The following is a 26083-nucleotide window of genomic DNA, read 5'->3' on the forward strand; positions in this document are numbered from 1 at the left end:
TAAAGCTACAAAATTGGCTAAAGCAACATTATTTGATAAACAACAAGAAGTCAATTTTCATTTAGACACAATCGCTTCGCTTAACAAGGAACTCGAATTGGTTAAAATTGAAAACGATTGGATTGACAAGAAGTTAATGAGTTATGTGGCTTCGTCGTACGTTCTTGAACAAATTGTACCCCAACAGCCACATGCTTCACCTATCTTTAAGAGCGTTCCACCCCCAATGTGGAGTCATTACACACAGAAGTATCCAGATGGGGTGGAAGCAGCTTTGAATCTCAAATTGAGATCGATAGAGGATGATTTGCCTGAGACCATAGATGTCACATTCTCCCCATCCGATACCGGCAACGAATCTCAGGTTATTAAGACTGTTGTCGATCAGGTGTTGGATGAGGAGAGTGAGAAGTCTGAAAAGGCTCAATCTGAGAAGGCTGTCAATGATTCTAAAGATGAAGGAAATTTTTTAGATCGATATGTACCGAAATCGGAAAAGAGTGCGAATGACGATCCGATTATGGTGGTATACACCATGATTGGAACAGACAAACTTTATTCCGACTTCGAGTACCCGCTTCAGAATGTCAAGATCGAAAATGTTGAAAAAGTGTTTAAACTGATTGAAATGAACATTAACGAATTTAACAACAATGAATTCTTTTCGAAACCCAAAAAATCGTTTGTTACTTCACGACCCACAAGTTCGGAAAAGAAAGAAGGGGTTGGTAAAGATCAAAACAAGAAAAACACCTTTAAAAACAAAGGAAATCGAGTTTGAAAAGAAATCGGCTAAGCAGGTGTTTAAGCCGAAAGAGAAAATCAATGAAGTTTTTGTCGCTGGTCCTAGTGTTGACGATGAGAAAGATTATATTTTCAGTCAAAAAGCTGTGGACGATTTCAATGCAACAAAGAAGTTGAAAGAAGAGTCAGTCAAATCTACTTTTGTAGAATATGACAAAAGGGTGTGTTACTGCTGCAATGAGATCGGCCACATGGCGAAACAATGTCAGAAAGTCATTGAGAAACCTGTTGTTATAAAACCGGTTAAAAAACAAACTGTTTCAAAACCAAGTGTTCAAAAACAAGTTGTTTCAAAACCAATGGTTCACAAGTCAAACATTCAAAAACCTCGACCTAAATCTCCGACTGACACAAAGGGCAAAAAGCCGATGGTTTCTCTGATCCGTATTTTGAAACGAGGTGAATCGTTGAAGTCGGAGGATAAGCCGAAATCGATTTTCGAGATAGGCAAATCCTCTAAGACTAGCAAGACTTCAAAGTTTTACCCTAAAACAAAAACTTTTGAAAATCAATCTTGGATCGCGAAAACGAAACCGTCGGTTGAGGTCAAGAAGATGGAGAACGTTTTGAAAATTGATTCAAATCTTTTTAAAGATGATGTGGTTGATTTTGAAAAAGAAGTTGATAAGTTTCTTGATGAATTTCCACCGATAACAAACAAAGTTAAAACCATTGTGAAAGAAGAGGTTCAAAATGTCACATTTGATTTTTCGAAAACCAATGAAAAGTGAGATGTTGTGTTCGGAAGTGTGTTGGAAGTAAAGAAATCATGGGCTTCATTGTTTGAATAAATTTGTTTTGATGTGATTGTTGCAGGGGCTGCCCAAGTCGATACTATCAAAATGGATTATGGATAGTGGCGCTTCAAGGCATATCACTGGAACGCTTGCTCTGCTCTATGATGTCAAATCCATAAACGGAAGCTATGTTGGATTTGCTGGGAATCAAGGTGGAAGGATCGTTGGTCAAGGAACGCTGTCAAATGGAGTAATTTCGTTCGACAAAGTGAACTACATAGTAGAGTTAACAAACAATTTACTCAGTATCTCACAAATCTGTGATAAAGCGTTTAGTGTACACTTTACTAAAACTAAATGTGTTGTGTTGAAACCAGGGTTTAAAATCCCTGATGAGATGGTGCTGTTGCGAGCTCCGCGGGAAAATGATCTTTATATTTTGGACATGAGCGTCGCAACGCCAACATCTCATCAGAAACAGTGTTTTGTGTCTAAAACTAAAGCGGCAGAAAAAGATTCAATAATGTGGCATCGAAAGATGGGCCACATTCATGTTCGCAAAATGAACTTTTTGGTACACAATGATTTAGTTGATGGTGTTAATCTGAAGAATTTTCACTTAAATGATGATTGTGTAGCGTGTAAGAAAGGAAAGCAGACTCGGAAGTCACACCCATTGAAGATGATGAATACAATCAGGTTGCCTCTTGAGAGATTGCACATGGATCTCTTCGGGTCTGTCAACGTAAAGAGCATCAGTGGAGACTTATATTGCTTGGTGTTGACTGATGACTTTACGAGATTTTCTTGGGTAGTGTGCTTGGAACGAAAAGATCAAACTTTTGAGTCATTGATGGTGCTTTTCAAGAAGATGGAAACGGTGTATAAACTGCCAATCCGGAGGATTCGGAGCGACAACGGAACGGAATTCAAGAATAACAAGATGTACGAGTTCTGCAACGAAAAGGGAATTCTTCATGAATTCAGTGCGCCTTACTGATGTAGCGCGTGAAACGAAAAAAATGAAGATTACATGTTCGAAAGTTTCAAAATTCAATTCTGATTCTTCCAATTACTAAAGGGACATATAAATAAGGACAGAAATTCGAAATGGGCCTAAAAAAGATAACGGGCCAAACACACGGCCTAAAACAAAATGCCCAAAATAGTCCAAAAAACATAAAAATGCAAATAACTAATAAAAATAAGTGTTTTTCGGCCCGGACGATGACCAAACCGCCATAGGCGGTTTGCAACAAGATGGAGCTCGTTCTCACGTTCGAATCGCCTGGTCGCACGTCCAAAACGGACCCCCGTAGCCCAAGTTAGAGCCATTTTAGTGAAGCCCCTTTTGTTACGCGGTCTTGGGCCTCCAAATACAAAATAGCCCGTTCCTCCACACTTGGGCCCGCATCATTCCCCCATGGATAGACAAAATTCGCCCTCGAATTACCAACAGGTTCATCATCAGAAGACTCTCCATAATAAGGCAACAGATGCTTCACGTTAAACACATCAGCACAACGAATGTGACTATGCAGTTTTAGACGATATGCATTTGGATTGATCTTCTCCACGATTTCAACTGGGCCAATCTTCTTCGCTGATAACTTGTTGTATTCCCTAACTGTAAAACGATCTTTAGTCAAAATAGCCCAAACAAAGTCACCTTCCTCGAACTCAACATGCCTACGCTTCTGATCAGCAGCTTGCTTATACTTCAGATTAGCTCGGGTCAAATGATCATACACAGCATTATGAACTTCATGTAAACCCTCCACAAAATCCTGAACTTTCTTTGGAACAGATCCAGAAACAGGAAGAGACATCAAATCAAGTGGTCCCCGAGGCTGAGATGAATAAACTATCTGAAATGGGCTATATCCAGTGCTCCGATTGACAGCATGATTATGAGCAAACTCAGCTTGGCACAACTTTTGATCCCATGCCTTCACATGATCACCAACCAAACACCTCAACAAATTCCCAAGTGACCGATTAACAACTTCAGTTTGCCCATCAGTTTGTGGGTGATAAGCACTACTGAAGTTAAGTTGAGTATTCACCATCTTCCACAAGCTACGCCAAAAATGACTCAGAAATCGGGTATCCCGATCAGACACGATAGAAGAAGGTAGCCCATGCAAACGGTACACATCACGAAAGAAGAGTTGGGCTACATTAACAGCATCAGTCGTCTTCTTGCAGGGAATAAAATGGACCATCTTGGAAAACCGATCCACCACAACAAAGATGGAATTATTACCTCTCTGAGTACGAGGTAACCCCAACACGAAATCCATACTAATATCAACCCATGGCTGTGAGGGGATTGGCAAAGGCATATAGAGACCCGCATTGGTAGTCGTGCCCTTGGAAACCTGACAAATACGGCACCTCTTCACACAACGATCCACCTCTTTTCTCATATTGGCCAACAATAAGAAGCTTGAACCAATTGTAAAGTACGATCACGACCAACATGCCCTTCACCAAGTAACTCCTTAATAATCTTTAAGCGAAGACTAGAATCGGGAATACATAGCTGATTCCCCTTGAACAGAAAACCATCATGCAAAAGAAAGTCTGACTTTTGCCCAGTTTTCACATCCTGCAAAATAACTGAGAAATAAGGGTCAATGACTAACTGCTCACGAATGACCTCCAAACCCGGCACATCAACCCTCATAGATACAAGCAGATTACTCCTCCTGCTTAAGGCATCAGCAACCCTATTTGAAACACCAGTCTTGTGTTTGACCACAAAAGTAAACTTCTCAAGAAAGGCCAACCATCGCCCATGCTTGTGAGATACTGTTGATGCATTTATTGTCTATCGCCTTTGTCAATCCGAGTCGTAGTGAGAAGCCGGAAGGAATCAAGCGCATAATGTCATATTTAGTTAGAAATGGCAAGGTGGCAAACTTGTAATTAATGTGAACTTTCATTAAATAGCCTTGACCATATAAATAGGGGATTATGTCACTAGTTTAGTTAAGTTCTTGAAAGATTTTAGTAAGATTTTTGAAAGAGTTTAGGAGGAGACTTGGAGGAGAAGACTTTCTAGAGAGAGAAAGTAGAGAGAGAAAGTATTGTATTTGTGATTCTTGTACCGTACACGTCAAATCTATCAATGGAATCACATTAGTAGTACGTTATCGTGTGTTCGGTCACGTTCGTTCACGGATTCCGCACGTGAAACGTTCGTTACGCAATCGAACGGTCGCAAAACCGGTCCTACAAGTGGTATCAGAGCTAGGAGCTCGATTGCAAGATCAAACACATCATTCGTACCAGATTTCAGAGCCAAATCAGATCCGGATTCATTGATTTCTTCATTTTCTACTCGTTTCTTACGGTTTTTACGGAAATTCGACAAATTGAACGTGATTTCACGGTCCATTTTGCCTGAATTTCTAACATATTGTGCGAAATACGTAGAATTAAAACCCTACCAAGTTTCACATTGAAACTCCAAGCCGTTTTGGAGAAATCGCAGTTTTTGGGGTCCGATTCGCGTCAAACATGTGGATCGCTCGTAATGAATTGTGTTGGTTCGCTCGTAATCAATTGATATGGTCCGCTCTTAAGTAAATTTTAGGATCGCTCATTGTGTCAAGTGTGGCCCGCTCCAAAAGTGTCTACTGTGGCTCGCTTTTAAGTCAATTTATGGACCGCTCATTGTGTCAGTTTCTGGTCCGCTCAAAAGGTTTGAATCTAGTTCGCTTTTAAGTCATCGTTGTCAGCGGTAAATTGCAGGTTCACTTAATGATTTGATCACCGCCCAATAAAACGAATTCATGGTTAAAAGCTGAATTAGACTTCTCAAAAAGCTGAACAAATTAAAAACGTTGAGTGTGGCAGGTTGTTATTGATTGTCGGCCATTAGCCCAAATCCATGTGTTGTTGTTGAATGTTTAATTGCCACCGCCCCATTACCTATTTCACGGCCCAATCGTTGTTGTTTTGCCGCCCCACTAAATTCTAGAGGCCACCGCCCATGTGACCCAATCTCAATTGAGTTCTAGTTGTTGTTGATGTGTTGCACCGACCCACTAATTAAAAAAGACCCAATCCTTGTTTCCTGTTGCCGCCCACATAGTGCATTTTTTGGCCCAATTGTCATATCGTTGCCGCCATTAAGTTTGGAATTTTGTAACTGATTAACAGCCCATGTGTTGATTGTTGACTATTGACCCACCGCCCAAAACTATCCAATCTGCTTATTATATGTAGACCCATTAAACCGTCCCACGTGTTCACCGCCCCATTTGATAAAAAAAAGCCCAATCGCCGAAGCCCTTTGCACCGCCCTATTAAATCTTTTCGGCCCAATCTCTAGTCATTTTTACACCGACCCCACTTCTAAATATAACAAATAAAAAACAAACAAAAATATAAAAAAAAAAACCATTATTTTTCTATAAAGAATTGGGGGCATTTGTACTAAAAGTGCGCATTCATTGGAACGTGTTCGTGAATTTTTGACAACGAATCTTAGATTGGTTCATCAACACACGGTTACGTATTCATTTTGTTTTGATTTGATCGTTTACTTGTGTGTTTGCAGGTAATCCAAGGTGATTTGTCAAGAATAGGATTCTCACTCGATTTGTTGTTATCTAATCTTTGTTATTCGATCGAATAGTCGTCTGTTTGTTCGAATTTCATTATTGATTGAGAATTCATCATTGTGAATCTTTTGATACCGAAAATGGATTCTGCAATTTATACTGCACTGAACAAGTTCAATAATTTTTCAGGTATCGATGGAGAATCGATTGAAGAATTGATCAAAAGGTATGTCGAGCTGTATTGGATGATGGTGAGTTTGAAGATAACCAAGACAAATGAGGAATGGGTTAACAAATTAGGAAATGCTTTACCGGGTGATGAGTGGAGAACGTTTTTGACAGATTTGAGGAAGATATACTTAGAAGTGAATTTGAGCGAGTTTATCGAGAAGATTAAAGAGCGAGAACTTGAAATTCAAAAGATTAGTAATGCAGAAGCAGCTGATGAAGCAAAATTAAAATCTGAGGAAATCATTCGAGAAGTAGAGGAGCAGGTTAAAGAAATTTCAGCGATCAAGGTTGAAAAGAAAGCTGAAGCTGTAAAAACGATCGAGAAGTGTTCAAAATGTGACAAATTTGAATCAGACAATGTCAAACTGTTAAGTGATTTGGACAGTTTGACATTGGAAAACAAAATTTTGAAAGAAAAAGAAAAAGTTTTTGAAAATGAAAAATCAAAAATTGAAAAAGATTTTCAAAAACAAATCAAGATTTTAGAAGATGAGAGAGATATTTTTGGTAAAGATAATCTTGAAAAACAAATTGCAATCAATTCTTATCTTGCTAAAATCATTCAGTTTGAAAAAGAATCTAAAATTGATCGTATTAAAATTGCTGAATTAGAAAGTAAGTTGAAAGGTTTTGTGACTTCTGCATCATATGTTTGTCCAGAACCGATCAATGAAATTCCAATAAGTGACAATGTCACAAACTTTGACAATGTCAAAGTTGAAGATTGTGATGAGAAATCTGATGATGTAAATACAAAAATTGAAAAACAAAAATTGTTTTTAGAATTACAAGAAAAATTCAAAAATACTGTTTTGCAATCTACTGAAACAGGTGAATGCTCAAAGCAGAAACCTGTTAAGAAGATTGTTGAACAAAAACAAATTGTTAAAACATCGAAAAATGTTCAAATCAAAAATAAAAGCTCATCAGATCAATCATCCAATCGCAATCAAAAATCACAAAAATTAAAAAACGAAAACTCAAAAATTGTTGGTAATGAGTGGTGCAGGTTTGATCACAGTGCTCAAAAGCAAAATCCAACAATCAAGAAGAGGAAAGAGTATCACCAAGCCAAACAGTGCTTTGATCTGAGCGTTTGGTATGAAAATGGTGATTGGCATGATAACAGAGTGTGTTACCGATGTGGGTATCGAGGAACATTGCTGTTAACTGCCAGAGACAGAGATTTGAGGCGAGGAGATGCTATAACTGCCAAATCAAAGGTCATATTGCCAGAGATTGCCCAAGGAAATCAAGTGAAAGATTGAGGGTTAATTCTCAAAAATTGGCAAAGAAACCAGTCACTGTCAAGCCCAAGGAACTGAAAGTTTCAGAACAGAATGTCAAAGAACAGAAGGTCCAAGAACCTAAAGTTCAAGAAAAGAAAGTGAAGCTTTCTCAAGGGCAGAAAGACAAACTGCGAAAGAAGAGGAAGAAGGCCAGAGAATATCTGGAGAAGATTTTGTCCTCGGGTTCATCCGACAGATCGATTAAGAGTGCTGATGAATCGATTCACTCGACAACAAAGTCAAGTAAACCGAATTCGTCAGATGCAAATCTGAGGACAAAAGAGGAGATAAAGAAGAAAATGGTCGGCGATGAATCTGACATGTCAAAGTCAGACAAGCCACCTTCAGGCGATGAATCTGACAGATCAAAGTCAGACAAGCCACTTTCAGGCAATGATTCTGGTTCGGTAAAACCAGAAGAGCCGATTGTTGAGATAAAGTCTGAGAATTCAGGTTTAACAATGGATGATACGCACTTTCCTCCATTGCTAAACAAGAATTCAAAATCACCCAAGGACAGTCAGGCTTGGGTAAAACTTTTTAAATGAAAAAGCTGACTTGCCGGAGTTCCCAGGTTGGTAAGCGTGGAACATGAATCGGCACATTTCTTGAGAAATTTCACTTTGGTGATTTTTCGTCTTTCAAAAGATAAATCATGGACATTAAGTTGTACTTGATTCATCTTTCCTACAAGTGATAATTTGAAAAACAATGTGATGAAACCCCGAGTTTATGAAATGACACACAAAACTAATTTTCCGGAAAAACCATTTTGATTAAAACAAACTTAAGTGTTTTGAAATCATAATGGGAAATAGTTTGTTGTGAGGGGGAGTTCTGATTGTTTATGCCAAGTGGATGGAGAATTGAAGTGATTCTCATCAAGTTGTCATGTTTGTACAGTTTGTTTCAAATTTTCTCAGAAAATCAAAATTGAAACATATTTTGATTTTAGGGGGAGAAAAATTTTAAAAAATTAGAAAATTTGAAAAAGTCAAAAACATTAAAAATTTAAAAATGAGTTTTGTTGTGAAAAAGAGGAAATGATTGTAAATCAGTGGACTATCACAGCATGCTAAAGAAATGTAATGTAAAATGTGATAAACGGTCTCACTGATGATGTGACGATAGGTTTTTGTACATTTAGTAGATTTATTCGGGATATAAACCTAAAATTTCAAACTTATGAAATTCGTGGGGAACACTACTTGGATATATAGGTAACCCCCTGAAATCTCGTTTGAAAGGTCTCGTATTCTGATATACTAGGTGTTTATACTCTATGATGTCTGGGGTATTATTCCGGGACTTCTGCTGAACGGTAGTTCTGACCTAGTCCTTGGCTAATACTTTCCGCAAAATGCTTGAAACATAGCATAAAGCCCTCAGCTGATTAGACAATAAAATTGATAATCATCTGTTGTATGTAACACCTCGAATTTTTGTGTCCAATAATGTGTTAACACGTGTCATTTGATTACACGTGGCATTGATATTAAATAAAGGACTAATATTGACAAACCTTGAAAGTATATAAATTCGAGGGTTATAAATGTCGAACAAGGGTAAATATGCTGTATAGTAACCCTAAATAATGCTTGTACCTTCAAACGAATAAATCATAGATCGTACGGAAGCGAAACGCGGAAGAAAGTGAGAGATTACAAACCACAGGGGTTAACTTTGTCAACATGTTTAATTATACCTCTGAGTGACCCTTTAACGTTCCCGAGGCTTTGTAACAGTTTAATACACTCACTAGAATGCAATATATAAATTTCGCGAAGTTCCGTTTTAAAACGAGAAAGTTACGATCGAATTCGTATGAGAAGGGTTAAAAGCGTCAATAATATAATTTAAGGCCTTCCGGATAATAAATAAATTTAACCGAGGGCTTAACAATGCGGGTAAATAACGCGAGGTCCTTAACTGTAATTAATCAAGGGCCATATCGCAAAGTTACCCCTTCAAACCCGAAAGGTCAGGTAATTAATTACCAAGATTTTATAATCATTACTAAAAGATTTAAAAAGATTTATTTTAACCCCTTACGGACCGTAAAGGGTATGCCTTACGGACCGTAAGGAGAGGGAATGATTGCTGATGATCCGCCTGTGGCTTACGGACCGCAAGGCCGAAGCCATACGGTCTGTAAGCAACGCCCAACGACAGATTGTTGGCTGTTGGCTGTTTTAAGCGGCAAAACATGAATTTATGGGTTTCTCAGGGTCATGGGCGCCCCCTACTCGACCCATAACTCTCTAGGACACATGCCACTGATCCACATTCATTTATAGGACGTGTTGTAATGATCTAAGGGCTTGTCTTTGACTATAAATAGACCTCTTGTGTTCATAACTTTCATCACAACTCAAACACACTTCACTGGTCATTCCAAAAGCTCTCAAGCATTCTTCTTTGTTCTCTAAGCAAGTCTCAACTTCTGTAAGTCCATTAGATCCTTTGTAGTTTTTGAATTATACTTAGTAAATAGCTAAGAACCAAACCGTCGTAAATACGGTTTGACTTCAAAATAAATCCGTAATGGCTCAGGCTTGTGACGGATCAAAAGTAGTTATGAGTTGGTATTTATGTGGGCAATAAACCTCTAAAAGGGTTCCCTCTGATCACCACTCTAACTAGCTCAAATGTCGAGTCAAACGAATGCTTAAAAAGTCAACAGAAAGCTATTGTTGCGATTTTTACATAATCTGTAATGTATATGCTATGGAACCTGTTTAGACACTCATAAAACATGATATTAAGTATATAAACTTGTTTGCGCTCGTTTGAATCGACCATTTGCTAAATTGACCCGGTTCGGAGCCGAATGTCGCAAAAGTTTGACTTTTGCTTTGACTTCAGTTCTGACCCGTTTTAGTGAGGTATAGATATGCCTTAGGACTCTCTTAGGACCAGGTTACATGATGGTATAACCCTCTGTGACCGGTTCATGATTTGTCCGAGTCTTTTACGCATTTCCGTTAATCGCCTAAAAGTTGACCGTAACGGCCTTTTTAAAATAAAACGAGTATTTCGAACACGTGAACGGACCATAACCTTGCTTACTAAATTATAAGCATGTCCTTAAAGTTTCACGTCAATCCGAGGTCTAGAATGAGAGTTATGCTAAATGGCGCATTTATAAGAAACTTTTGTAATAAACGACGCAATTAGCATAACGCCTATCTAAACCAAGATTTCGTCACCAAAACTTTTACCCACTGTTGCAAAATAATATTTTTGGAGTTTTAAAGATTTTTAATAATTTTTACCTTGCTCATAACCTGCGTTTATGGCTACGGTTCGGTAAATACCGAATATGCCCTTTCGGCCAAAACTTGAGCTCTACAAGGTCTTTTGACCCGATTCCAGTTGCTACTGATTTTAAATAATAAATAAAGTATTTTAGACTTTATAAACTGTTCGGGAAACTCAGATTTCCTGTAGAACTCGAAAAGCTCTTTAAAAGTCTTTAAAATGACCGAAAAACCCCTACGGGGCGAGATATTAACTAAAACTCGTTACGGGCATCACGGAAGGTATCCTACTGATACCACAACCTCTTTAAGGCATATTGACTTAGAAATAAGCGTAAGACTCTCATGGTTAACCGTTTCGCCTATTGCGCGCACGGTTCGGCTTATGAAACTAGTTTTCATAAAATAGCCGATACGGGTCAAATTATATTATTTGGACCCCAAAATCCAGAGTGTGAACCTTAAACCCATCTAAAACAAGTCTCTGAACTTGTTGGGTCAGAATCACACTCCATTCTCAGTTTTCGCCTTTTCGCGCGATTAAACCGTATTCACATATCGGAACCAACCGGTCTAGGCTACGACCAATATAAAGACTCGTTAGGATTCTAATAGGTTAATTAAAACCTTCGTTCCAGAATGGGAGCCCCAGTAAAAGCTATCGGTGATTTAATCAAATTAAGGATAATACTTGCAAAGGTAAATACTTTAACTTATTTTCCCTTATACGGGCTTGGGTTACGGTATATTAATACCGCTTGATTGAGCATCATATCTTCCATCGCTTAGGTGGTTAATTGAATAATGTGATCGGCTCATTTAAACAGTCTTGTTTCTTAAAAGCCTTTGGGGGGTTAATGACCGTTGTCCCGGATATCCTTGGCATCATTTTACGAAATGGCCACGACCTCGACATCCCGGTGTAGGCATACACCCGGTATATTATGTCGACATTATTATTATTATTAAAAGACGTAGCCGTTGGTTTTTACACTACGGTTTTACGCAATGTGGTGTGTCTATAAATCTTTAACCCGGACAGGATCCGGGCTACTGAACGCATAAAAGGACATGTAATTCGTTCACAAGATTTTAATAATTTTCCCAAGTTATAAAAGAGTTTGTGCCTCGTGCATTCAAATCAATTTTAATAAACATTTTCAAATGTGTCAGTTGAACGTATTTACCAGTGTAAACTGACGTATTTTCCCAAAAAGATTAAGTGCAGGTACTACACGAAATTGGCTGGTAGTAGCTTCCTAGCATCGTGATAAGTCTCGCAAGCTTGATGCTGTATCTGACTGAACAATACTTTATTATTATTTTGATCCCCTGTGGATACAATTCGACTTCTGTAATACACTTGATATTACATTCAAAAGGTTGAATTATATTTATCTTTTTACTTCCGCTGTGCATTCATATAATTGTGTGGTTTGACTATATTGTTGCCAACTACGTCACGGTAATCCCCCACCGGGCCCACCGGTGATACACGTGGAAATCGGGGTGTGACAGGTTGGTATCAGAGCCAACATTGAGTGAATTAAACACTATCCTAACGTGTTTAATCTCAGTGACACTGATGTGTGTAAAATGCAACATATAAAACACATCAATTAAGGCATAAAACTAACCCTTTTTAAGTACTAATGTTGGAAAAAGAGTGTTTTTGTCTTCCTTTTGTATTTTCAGGATGAAATGAGCTCAAAATCACAAAAGAAGCAAAAAGACTACTAAATCTACCATAAATACAAGAAAAGGAACAAAAGTGAACTGCCCGGACCCTCAACGGCACCTCCCAAGACAAAGAGAAGAGAACAGAGCCTGAACACGCCCCGTGTCCAGTGAACACGGGGGCGTGCCCAGGAAGCAGCAGAAAAGACAAACCAGTAGAAGCTTCCATTGCTCACCACGGGGCCGTGCCCAGCGGACACGGGGGCGTGTTGAAAGTACAGCAGGCGCATTAATTGTAATTCGCAATTACAATTAATGAAGAGAGAGAATGTCAGACGGGCACGGGGCCGTGTTCAGCGAACACGGGGCCGTGTCCAGCGTTCTGTTCAGCCTATAAATAGAGGAGCTTGGCTTCATTCTCTCTCATCCCTTGGCACACCACCTCTCTCACACTTCATCCACCACCCACCACCACCATAACACCATCATCCACCACCATCATCCATTGTCCATCATAGAGTGTGTGAGTCGTCTCGGGATCCAAGATTGATCGTAAGAGTTCTTGACAATCAAGGCCATGTTTGCCTAAGTCTCTTACATCACTTGGTGAAGACAAGTGTTTAGTATAATACTTTTTATTTTTAATCTTTTGCACTTTTTATTTGGTTTTGTATTAATGACTTTAATAACTAGTTACTTATGTTGAAGGTGATCTTTCCTTATCGTTTGTCCGTGGTGTCTTGGCATTATTTTACTGTCTATATAAAATAAAAGATTTTCACCATTCATATCTCCACGGTCTATATGGAGGTATGTTGGCTACCTGGTCGGGGGTTAAGGGAACGGTTTGGTAAAGGTCTTGCCCTTGTTCAGCGTTTAGAGGTCCTGCTTGGGACCTGGGTCAAATTTAGTAGGATCTCCTTCAATGCCCATAGGTATTGGATGGCGGGGATCCAAACTCTTTGACCCCCTCATAAGCTAACTACTATTAATACTATAACCCGGCTATTTAGGACTGTATCCTTGCTGACTCAGACTACTTAGCCGAGGGTAACGTCACCGCCAAAAGCGGGGCCTACCATAATTTGCATTAATAACTTAATTCATTATCTTTCAATAATCCAACCCTTTAGGATTGTATCCTTGCTGACTCAAACTACTGGGTTGAGGGTAACGTCACCTCCGAAAAAGGGGCCTACTACAATAACTAAGATAATCTCTTAAACAAGTGCAAAAGTGCGAAAATAATCAAAGGTTATACTAATACACGTGTCGGATCCAAGTGATTCATCTTGTCTATCTGTTTTTATTTTATTTTATTTTTCAGCATTTAGTTAGTTTTTATTTTTCTTAGTTTAAAACATTTTTCTAACTTTTTGATTTGATTAGACGTTGAGGATAAACCGGTATTAAAAGCTCTTGTGTCCTTGGACGACCTCGGTATCTTACCAACACTATACTACGTCCACGATGGGTGCACTTGCCCATATGTGTGTTTAGTGTTAGTAAATATCGTGTTTTATAAATTTAAAACTTGGCTAAAAGTGTAAAAAGGGCTAAAAAATATATCTAAAAATATAACACACTTCACGCACATCAAGTTTTTGGCGCCGCTGCCGGGGACACAAGGATTTTAAGAAAGCTTAAAATCGACGGCCTAATCAGTTTTTCAAAACAATTTTTAACCGCGCGTATTTTTCTGCATTTTAGTTTAGTTTTTGCATTTACAGTAGCCTGAACACGGGGTCGTGCTCGCTGAACACGCCCCCGTGCTGCATATTTTAGAGTAGATACCCAGATACAGAGTCTGAACACGGGGCCGTGCTCGCTGAACACGCCCCCGTGCTCAAAGTGACCAGTAAATTTAATTAAAACGCCCAGATACAGTCCCTGAACACGGGGCCGTGTTCACTCAACACGGGGCCGTGTTCAGCTTCTGTTTCCGTCTTATTTTTGTTTTCTGGTCCCGAGACTCAGTTGTAGTCTGTTGAGTGATTCCTATGGATCAATACTCAAGAGATTACAACTACACCTATGATGAGGATGATTATAGAGGTAATTATTGCACTAATTGTCGTAATGCACACTCGGTTCAATATAATACTTCATATCAACCATCCAATTCATACAACCATTATGAGGAGCCCAGGTACGAGCCATCAACTTCATACACATCCTATGAAGACCAAAGGTATGAACCTCCTCCCTCATACTCGTATTTTGATGAACCAAGGTATGAGCCTTCATACTCATACTTTGAAGATTCAACATATGAGCCACCACCTTCATACTCTTATTATGAGGAACCATGGCGTGAACAACCCACCTCATATGAGTACTATGAAGAACAAAGTTTCGACCCTTATCCATCATATACTTACAATGAAGAACAATGGTGTGAACCATCTACTTCATATGAGTACTATGAGGAACCAAGGATCGAACAACCGGATTCAAGCTTAGAGGATCCAAATTCTTTCAATCTCACCGAAGTGACCAACAGGATATTAGAACACATTAAAACTATCGAACGTTGCATGAAAGAATCTCGCGCAAGGGAAGAGGAATCCCGCGCGAGAGAAGAGTTAAAAAGTAATAATAACGTAGAGGTAGTTGAAAATGTAAAAATGGAAGAACAAGAAAGTGAAAAACAGACACATGAGTTAAACAACGAAAATGGTGAGTCCGATAATGTTAAAATTCAAGAAGAGTCTAATTTAGAGGAAATTATTCTCTTATCACCTACTTTCGAAAACCATTGTTTAATAACCCCTCATGCCAAGTTTTTAAAAGAGTTAAACACTAGTGCTAAAATCAAAGAAATGGTAAGTGTTAAGTTAACTAATGATCAAACCTCGCTAACAAAAGAAGATCCTTTTGAAATTAACATCACACCGGTTCCATGTTTCTTTCAAAATTCGTTTATTAGTAATGTCACTATTGATAAAGATCTTTGTGTTAACATAATGCCCAACTACATTTTTGAAAAGTTAAGTATTAGTGATTTTACTCCACTTCAAATACCCATTTTTCTATCCGACCGAAAAGTAATGAAATCAATCGGTGTAGTCGAAGATATTTTGGTTCAAACAAATCAAATGGTAATCCCAACCGACTTCGTCATCTTAGACGATGCCCCCCTAATTTTGGGAAAACCTTTTGTACAAACTCACAAAGCTTTGAAAAACCGGAAATTCAACAATCTAACTCTTCAATTAGGGGCATTCAAAAGGAGCATAGATCTTGAGCGCTCAATGAAATATCCTTTTGGCAACAATGACCCCCTAATTGAAGATGAAGCTGAACCACCTGATACAAACCACGAGGAAGACCACTTTGTCGACGAAGAGGTAGCCATAGAACAAACTTTTAAAGTTCTTGATCTAGATGAGCCACAAAATAAGGTGTCTCCTAAAGACCCACCCATCGAGCTCAAAGAACTCCCTAAGGGTTTGGAATATGTTTTTCTAGGCAAGGATGGTAGTCTACCTGTAATTATTTCGTCTAAATTAACTAGCATAGAAAAAGAAAAATTAGTTAACCTACTTAAAAAACACAAAAACGCGATCGCTTGGAAGCTTGTAGATATTAAGGGAATAAGTCCTTCCATGTGCACGCACAAAATTTTAATGAATGATGACTACAAAACGGTGATTCAACCACAACGAAGAGTGAACCCCAATGTTCAAGAAGTGGTTAAAAATGAAGTCATCAAACTACTCGACGCCGGACTAATCTACCCTATCTCCGATAGCCCGTGGGTAAGTCCCGTCCAAGTAGTCCCAAAGAAAGGAGGTATGACGGTAATAACTAACGAGAAAAATGAATTAATACCCACAAGAACCGTCACAGGATGGAGAGTCTGTATAGACTATAGGAGATTAAATGAAGCAACAAGGAAAGACCACTTTCCTTTGCCCTTCATTGATCAAATGTTAGAAAGATTATCCGGTCATAAATTTTATTGTTTCTTAGATGGTTTTTCAGGTTACTTTCAAATACCAATAGCACCAGAAGACCAAGAGAAAACAACTTTCACATGCCCCTACGGAACTTTTGCATATCGACGCATGCCATTCGGTCTATGTAATGCGCCTGCAACATTCCAACGTTGTATGGTCGCCATTTTCCATGATATGATTGAAAAAACCATGGAAGTCTTCATGGATGACTTTTCCATCTTTGGAGACTCATATGATCAATGCCTCGATAATCTTGAACGAATGCTATCCCGATGTGAGGAAACTAACCTCGCCCTTAACTGGGAAAAATGCCATTTCATGGTAACAGAGGGAATAGTACTCGGACATAAAATCTCAAGCGAAGGAATGGAAGTTGATCGAGCAAAAATCGAGACCATATCTCGATTACCTCCTCCATCCTCCGTGCGAGCAATCAGAAGTTTCCTAGGGCATGCCGGATTCTATAGAAGGTTTATCAAAGACTTTTCGAAAATTTCAAGACCTCTAACAAAATTGCTTGAAAAAGATGCACCCTTCATCTTTGACAAGGAATGCAATCAAGCATTTCTGACCCTCAAGGAAATGCTAGTCAATGCACCTATCATGATAGCACCAGATTGGAAATTTCCTTTCGAAATCATGTGCGATGCAAGCGACTTTGCTGTTGGAGCAGTCTTGGGACAAAGAAAAGAAAAACATTTCCACCCAATCTATTATGCTAGTAAAACTCTAAATGATACACAAGAAAATTATACAACTACAGAGAAAGAGTTACTAGCGGTGGTGTTTGCTTTTGATAAATTTCGTTCTTATCTTGTTCTTTCTAAAACAATAGTTTATACAGACCATGCAGCCATCAGGTACCTCTTCAAGAAGCAAGACGCAAAACCCCGTTTGATAAGGTGGATTCTACTCCTCCAGGAATTCGACATCGAAATCAAGGACAAAAGAGGAGCAGAAAACACTGCTGCAGATCACCTCTCACGCTTAGAAGACCCAGCTTTGGAGACAACCAGGGGCGAGCAAATCAACGAAAAATTTCCCACGGAGTCCCTGGAAATGATGGAAAGCAGACAAGAACCATGGTATGCCGACTACGCTAATTTCTTAGCCAGCGGTATAGTCACCAAAGGATGGCCACATCATCAAAGAAAGAAATTCTTTGCTGATGTAAAGCATTACTTTTGGGAAGACCCCTATCTTTTCAAAATGTGTGCCGATCAACTCATCCGAAGGTGTGTCCATGGTAATGAAGCACGAAGAATACTCCGTCATTGTCATGAAGGTCCATACGGAGGACATCATGGTGCCGCAAGTACCGCAAGAAAGGTATTTGATTCGGGATTTTACTGGCCAACCATTTACAAGGATGCACAAAACCTTGTAAAGACATGTGATGCCTGCCAAAGATCGGGTAATATTTCTTCCAAAAACGAAATGCCTCAAAATGGCATTCTCGTTTGTGAAATCTTTGATGTGTGGGGACTCGATTTCATGGGACCTTTCCCGCCTTCAAAAGGAAACAAATATATACTTGTGGCGGTCGATTACTTGTCTAAATGGGCAGAGGCCGAAGCTCTTCCAACAAATGATGGAAGAGTAGTAGTAAAATTCCTAAAAAAATTGTTCTCACGTTTCGGCACACCAAAGGCATTAATAAGTGATAGAGGTACCCATTTTTGTAATCATCAACTCGAAAAAATCTTAACAAGATATGGGGTCTATCACCGGGTCTCAACAGCATATCATCCTCAAACAAATGGGCAAGCCGAAGTGACTAATCGAGGTTTAAAACGAATACTTGAGAAAACCGTAGGGATAAATAAAAAAGAATGGGCTGACAAACTAGACGACGCTTTATGGGCTTTTCGAACCGCTTATAAAACCACTATAGGCACAACCCCATATAAACTAGTCTATGGAAAAAGTTGTCACTTGCCAGTAGAAATCGCTCACAAAGCCTACTGGGCAATAAAAAACGTAAACTTAGATTTAGAAGTTGCCGGTAAGAATCGATTTTGTCAAATAAATGAATTAGAAGAACTTAGGAATTATGCATATTCTAACTCCGAAATTTATAAGGAAAGAATGAAAAATTTGCATGATAAATATATTAAATCCAATGAATTTCGGGTTGGAGACCAAGTTCTATTATTCAATTCGCGACTTCGATTGTTTCCTGGTAAGTTAAAATCTAGGTGGTCGGGACCTTTTTCAGTCACCCATGTTTTTCCACACGGTGCAGTAGAAATTAAAACTCGAAATGGAACATCATTCAAAGTCAATGGCCAACGGCTGAAACTCTACAGAGGATCCATTGAGGATGAGGAAGAGGAAATCGCACTTCAAACGGTCAACGAATAAACTCATACCCGACATGTTACAGGTAAGTATACATTCGAAACTGGTAAAATCATCTAACCATTATTCGGAGATAAGGGGCATGCACACAAGCACGTTAAAAAAAAAAAAAAAAAAAAAAAAAATTAAAATTTTCACCCGGCACGGGGCCGTGTTCGCTGAACACGGGGCCGTGTCGAGGCGACTGTCGGGATAAAACCCTCTTTTTCTATCAGTTACACCATTCCACACGCCCCGTTTCGCCGAGAACTCTCTGGTTTAGAGCGATTTTCTGCCGATTTCGAACGTTACCACCAAGCCTAACAACGTCAAGGTATGATTCTATCCTTCTTAGTAGTTAGATTAGTTACTTGCATGTAGTTAAAACATCAAAAATTGGGGGAAATCTAGGGTTCTTCATGTTCATCCGGATCGAACTCAAAATTTTTGATGAAAATTGTTAGTAGTAGTTTAGAGTAGAGTAATAGGAAGTAAATAGCCATGTATTGTTGATAGATTTGTCCGATTTCCAACTAAAAACACAAACCCTTGTTCTTGAACCGAAAAACTCAAAATTGAAAGGGTAAATGGTTTGATTTTGGAAAAATGACACTTAGGGTTTCATTTTCGGGGGAAACCGCTGCTATTAGGCTAAAAATTTTCAGGTTTTCGAAACCGGGACGAAAAAATGAAAATTAGGTGTTACAGACGCCTGAACACGGGGCCGTGTTCGCTGAACACGGGGCCGTGTCCAGCCCACTGTTTGCAGTTTTCAACCCGAATTTCCATGTTTCGCACTAACTTTTGTTGTGTTCTTTTCAGATGTCCAAATTCACACGGTTCAATGCCAGCGAACTTGACGCCAGGGCTCGCTATGAGGTCCTACAAACAAGGCCCGAAGAATATCCAAGGCGGGCATGTACCGATCTTCTGACAATGGTAAACCAACTGGACCGCTTCAACAACATAGTGACGGGTCCACTGCACGTTGCATTGACTACCCGACTTCGGTCGGTCCACCAATGCACATTGGAGTTCTATAGCACGTTCATCTTCAACTCGAGACGCGACCCGTTTGATCATGAGGCGGTCGAGTTTCGATGTGGGGGTACGACCTATAGAACCTCCATGGCGCAGTTCGGATCAATCATTGGGCTGTACAAAGACGAAGAAGCGGGGAACGAAGAGAATACCGGGGGATTGCGAGATTTGGACGCAACAGAACGCCAAGCCGCATGGGCTCAAATCGGTGAGGGGGTCTACAACTCCAGCAGCACAAAGAGTACCAAACTGAGAGACCCGTTATATCGCTACATCCACAGGCTCCTCACATACTCGCTAAACCAACGCCATGACAGTAGTGGCGTTGTTGGGGTTAGAGATTTGGTTGTCCTTCACTGCATCCACAACCGGAAGCCTCTCGATGTTCCTTACCTCCTACTGCGGAACATGCACTTGAACCGCCTTGCCTCTGCTCCTACACCAATCTTCTTCGGGGGATGGGTGTACCGTCTTTTCAAGCACTTCGCGAACATCCCGAAGTCCTTCGAAAGGAGCCCATGGTCGGGACGGGTTGATTACCATATCTGCCGGGCCATGAATTTGCTCTATGAAGCGGAGGACGGGACGGTGAGCTTTCAAAGGACGCAAGGCTACGCATGGAACCCGCAAGAGGCTCTAGTTCTTCATGCACCACCTCCACAGTACCAATACCCTCCCCAAGGCGAACAGGGTCAATCCTCCTCTCAAGGAGGCGGTTTTCCTAATTTCCAAAGTTTGCATGATCTTTTGCAGGAAAACCTCATGTGCACCCGGAACACCTACAACCTCGCCAACAACACACACCTCCGGGTAGGAGCTATCGAACGCAGCGTCAACGACATACAAGATGACATCGGTAGTATCCGGGAGTACATGGCGAGGCAGGGAGGCGGAGGTGAAGACAGTGATGAAGATATGGAGTAGGAGGCCGGGAGGAGCAAAGGGCTAGCTGGTTATGAGCCCACAGGTTTGATTACCCTTCCTATCGAACAATTCATGGCCTGCGTGCCATTTGTCAAGACAATTTACTTTCCTTAACTCTTTTCTTTTTATTTTTACTTTGTTTTTACTTTGTGTTGGATAATGTTTAACTATGGTAAGATTAGGATGTTTGGTGCTTGGTTGGATGGTATTGAATGCTTGAACAGGTGCAATGCAAGGGTTAGAATGCTAAACATTAGCACTCGCAGCCCTAGGAGGAAGAAACAGGGAGAAAACCATATTTTTCTGGCTAACAGACTGTCCACACGGGGACGTGTTCAGCCGACACGCCCCCGTGTCCATCTCCCAGATCTGCTGTTTGGCTACTGACCTGCAGATTTTTGTCGAACACGTGGCCGTGTTCACCCAACACGCCCCCGTGTTCACCCTCTGTAAGTTCTTCGTTACTGGCAGTTCTCCACGGGGCCGTGTTCAATGGACACGGGGCCGTGTCCAGAGCGCCAGTAACACAAAACTTTATTTTTAAACACACTTTTACATATTCTAATCAACCAAAAACTCTATTTTTGGACACATTGAGGACAATGTGTAATTTAAGTGTGGGGGGGATGCTAAAACCTTGGAATTTTGCAAAATCCTAAAACAAGCCTTACACAAAACTCTATTGGAACCGCTAAACACCCCAAATTTTTTTCAAAAACTTTTTCAATTTTTTTTATTTACTTGTCTTAGTTTAAGTTGGGAATAACAAGTTATAAAAGGGTTATATTTTTACAAACTTACAACCGATAGCGTCGTGATAAAAAGAACTAACATAAGAAAATTATGAAACGGTATAACAAGTCTAGCTAAAATTCGATTATATATGCTTGGTCACATTAAAAACCCATTCCCACAAAAAGTGAGTTTTGAGCCTTTATTGAGCATAAAAATACACATATTTAGATTAAATGCTCATTTTTCGTTTCTTGTGTGAATAGCCGCTCGGTCTTTACAAATCTAGAACTTGCCACGACGATACATTCCCGGTCCTTACCAACTTAAACCCAAGTAAGTAAATGATGGAGGCATTAGGACTAACTATTTTTCTTTCAAAACCATTATTTTTCATTTTTTTTACCTACCCAAAATCCCCCTAGAAAACCCCTTTGAGCCTAAACCTTTCATTTCATTACCCCCAAAACAATTTTCTACCCACCAAAAACTTTTTTTATTTTTTCACCTTTATTTTAGTAACATACTCGGTTTTTCATAAACATACCCTTTACGTGACAAAAAAAAAAAAAAAAAAAAAAAAAAAAAATATTTATGAAGTCAAAAACAAACATAAGCTACAAAAAGCTTGTTTGGAGAAATACTTCAAAAATAAATGTCACCAAAAATAAGGTATTTCACGAAAAACCGACACTTGTTACAATTTTCGCCCTTTTTACTAACCACTAACCAACCACCCACCTTTAAACCCAAGCCTTCACCCCAAAAGACCTCTTGATATTTACAAAGGTAAAAGTTAAAAAGGAGGAGGATTGATCGCTTGGCAAGCATATGGAAAATGTAAATCCGTGCCGCTCTCGAGCGATTCACTTAAATATACACCTTCGGCCGAGTGATTGAGTGATCTCCCGTGAGGTATGTGAACTTGTATATAAATGGAATTTTAATAAGGCATGCTATGCCAAATTAAGTAGTTTATCTTATGTAAAGTTCAAAATAAACCATGACGAATAAGATTGTAAATAAAATGAAAATAGAACCTATACAAACCTTGGATTCCCGACACTCTAGGACAAGTTGAAAAACTTCTCTTCTACCTATTCCATTTGGGAGTGTAAGCCACATTAAAAGAGTTTTGCTTGAGGACAAGCAAAAGTTCAAGTGTGGGGGTATTTGATGTGTGTAAAATGCAACATATAAAACACATCAATTAAGGCATAAAACTAACCCTTTTTAAGTACTAATGTTGGAAAAAGAGTGTTTTTGTCTTCCTTTTGTATTTTCAGGATGAAATGAGCTCAAAATCACAAAAGAAGCAAAAAGACTACTAAATCTACCATAAATACAAGAAAAGGAACAAAAGTGAACTGCCCGGACCCTCAACGGCACCTCCCAAGACAAAGAGAAGAGAACAGAGCCTGAACACGCCCCGTGTCCAGTGAACACGGGGGCGTGCCCAGGAAGCAGCAGAAAAGACAAACCAGTAGAAGCTTCCATTGCTCACCACGGGGCCGTGCCCAGCGGACACGGGGGCGTGTTGAAAGTACAGCAGGCGCATTAATTGTAATTCGCAATTACAATTAATGAAGAGAGAGAATGTCAGACGGGCACGGGGCCGTGTTCAGCGAACACGGGGCCGTGTCCAGCGTTCTGTTCAGCCTATAAATAGAGGAGCTTGGCTTCATTCTCTCTCATCCCTTGGCACACCACCTCTCTCACACTTCATCCACCACCCACCACCACCATAACACCATCATCCACCACCATCATCCATTGTCCATCATAGAGTGTGTGAGTCGTCTCGGGATCCAAGATTGATCGTAAGAGTTCTTGACAATCAAGGCCATGTTTGCCTAAGTCTCTTACATCACTTGGTGAAGACAAGTGTTTAGTATAATACTTTTTATTTTTAATCTTTTGCACTTTTTATTTGGTTTTGTATTAATGACTTTAATAACTAGTTACTTATGTTGAAGGTGATCTTTCCTTATCGTTTGTCCGTGGTGTCTTGGCATTATTTTACTGTCTATATAAAATAAAAGATTTTCACCATTCATATCTCCACGGTCTATATGGAGGTATGTTGGCTACCTGGTCGGGGGTTAAGGGAACGGTTTGGTAAAGGTCTTGCCCTTGTTCAGCGTTTAGAGGTCCTGCTTGGGACCTGGGTCAAATTTAGTAGGATCTCCTTCAATGCCCATAGGTATTGGATGGCGGGGATCCAAACTCTTTGACCCCCTCATAAGCTAACTACTATTAATACTATAACCCGGCTATTTAGGACTGTATCCTTGCTGACTCAGACTACTTAGCCGAGGGTAACGTCACCGCCAAAAGCGGGGCCTACCATAATTTGCATTAATAACTTAATTCATTATCTTTCAATAATCCAACCCTTTAGGATTGTATCCTTGCTGACTCAAACTACTGGGTTGAGGGTAACGTCACCTCCGAAAAAGGGGCCTACTACAATAACTAAGATAATCTCTTAAACAAGTGCAAAAGTGCGAAAATAATCAAAGGTTATACTAATACACGTGTCGGATCCAAGTGATTCATCTTGTCTATCTGTTTTTATTTTATTTTATTTTTCAGCATTTAGTTAGTTTTTATTTTTCTTAGTTTAAAACATTTTTCTAACTTTTTGATTTGATTAGACGTTGAGGATAAACCGGTATTAAAAGCTCTTGTGTCCTTGGACGACCTCGGTATCTTACCAACACTATACTACGTCCACGATGGGTGCACTTGCCCATATGTGTGTTTAGTGTTAGTAAATATCGTGTTTTATAAATTTAAAACTTGGCTAAAAGTGTAAAAAGGGCTAAAAAATATATCTAAAAATATAACACACTTCACGCACATCAGACACAATTGCACATACTTGAGTCTAGACAAGAACTTAGGACAAATTCGAATTGTTATTCCAATTTTGTCTTTTTCTTTTATTATTGGTATTTAAAGTTTTATAAAGCAGGAAACATGCCGCCAGTGATATTCCGAGGAAGAGGAAGGGGAAGAAGAGGCAGAGGAGAGATCGTTACTCATCACGATCACGAAGCCGGACCTTCAGGTACGCGAGCTCCTTCGACTACAAGGAGTGAAGAACCGCAGAGGCGAAGAGACCTTTACGAACCTGCGAGGCATTCCACCTCGCACAGCTCGACGCCATCATACCGGCACTCGTTCGGGCCAAATTCAGAGAATGATCCCAACAACCCGCAACCCTCCTTCATACCTCTACAACGTTCGGTATCACACAGAAATTTTGACGACCCTACTCCATACTTCAGAGGTCAGTTTAATCCAGCTGACTACATCCAGGAACCTTCAGGTTTTGTTCCACTAGGGCCACAAGATCACTTCTCTGAAGATCATATGGACGAAGATACTGATCCGACAGAACCTGCTCGTGGTACACCCACGCATCCGATAGAAGTCTCTGATGGGTCATCCTTCCATGGCACACCCTATCAGGGACCAGATAGCTTTCAAGCGTTGTTTGACCGACATGAGTGGTACTATACACCACCTCAGCAGACATCACAACAACTGCGACATCCGCAAGATCCTTCCGAGGATTCACGCTTCGTGGCAGTTACGCCACCACCTCCGCCACCGGTACAGCCAGTAATGCCTGATCCGCCTAGGCGTAGGAGGACAAATGCTCGTATGTCCACACGAGGAGGAGGGGATTTCCACTTCAGCACCCCTCGACACTCTAGTAGTAGCCACTATCCGCCACTACAAGAAGAAGGACCTTCAAGTCCTATACAGGAGGCGAACTCCGCACCAGCTGCACCAAATTCGCCACCATTTGGGTACGACCAACCCATACCTGCTTACACGGGTCCAACGGCTTACAACCCGTTCGAACCGTCACAAGCACATTACAACTACAATTATGAGCGCGACCCATATGTGGTGTCGGCTAGATATAATGCACGCTATCCTGACGGAGCTCATGGGAACATGGGAGCACCGGACTACTCAACTCATGGGTATCCAATACCTCCCAGACCTCCAGTTCCGCAACAAGCGCCACAACCACGTTTCTCTCCTCCTGAACAGGAAAAGGTACTCCAACGACTAGATCGTGTGGAGAGAGAGTTCGAGGAAGAGAAAAAGAGCCACCGAGGATTTCTCAAAGGCTTGGCGAACCTACTAAAGGGCAAAAAGAAGAAACGTGACCACTAGCCCTTAATAGTTGTTCTAATGTAATTTCTACTTTGAAATAAGTCCCTGCGAGGACATTTATCATATTGCAGTTCCTACGTGGACTTATCTTTTAGTCCTTGAATGGACACTTATCTTGTATCAGTCCCTGCGTGGACTTGTCACTTAATTTAAAATCTCTAAGAAGGTATGTACTTGTTTAAAGTCCCGTTTAGGGCAATATGTAATAGTATTTGAGATATTGGAATGTATGATATGAGTTTTGTTTTAATATATATGAAATAAATCAAAACCATTCCTTTTAAATTAATCTGCCAATATAAAGAATCTTAGAGT

General features: G+C 40.0%; 2 protein-coding genes across 2 annotated transcripts in view; both read right to left on the bottom strand.

Moving 5' to 3' along the window:
• Positions 1-3966: 3966 nt before the first annotated feature.
• LOC110882080 lies at positions 3967-4944 on the bottom strand. Its single transcript, XM_022130178.1, has 2 exons — positions 4836-4944; positions 3967-4355 (listed from the first exon to the last, which is right to left on the bottom strand). The coding sequence occupies exons 1-2, from the start codon at positions 4942-4944 to the stop codon at positions 3967-3969; spliced, it is 498 nt and encodes a 165-aa protein (XP_021985870.1).
• A 358-nt stretch (positions 4945-5302) lies between these two features.
• LOC118482667 overlaps positions 5303-26083 on the bottom strand; it is a 33724-nt gene continuing 12943 nt past the window's right edge. Inside the window, exon 2 of the mRNA XM_035978255.1 lies at positions 5303-5374. Within this exon, the coding sequence (XP_035834148.1) occupies positions 5303-5374 (72 nt within the window). The remainder of the gene's footprint in view (positions 5375-26083) is intronic.

The sequence above is a fragment of the Helianthus annuus genome, chromosome 10, assembly GCF_002127325.2.
Source record: "Helianthus annuus cultivar XRQ/B chromosome 10, HanXRQr2.0-SUNRISE, whole genome shotgun sequence".
NCBI classification, from domain to species: Eukaryota; Viridiplantae; Streptophyta; class Magnoliopsida; order Asterales; family Asteraceae; genus Helianthus; species Helianthus annuus.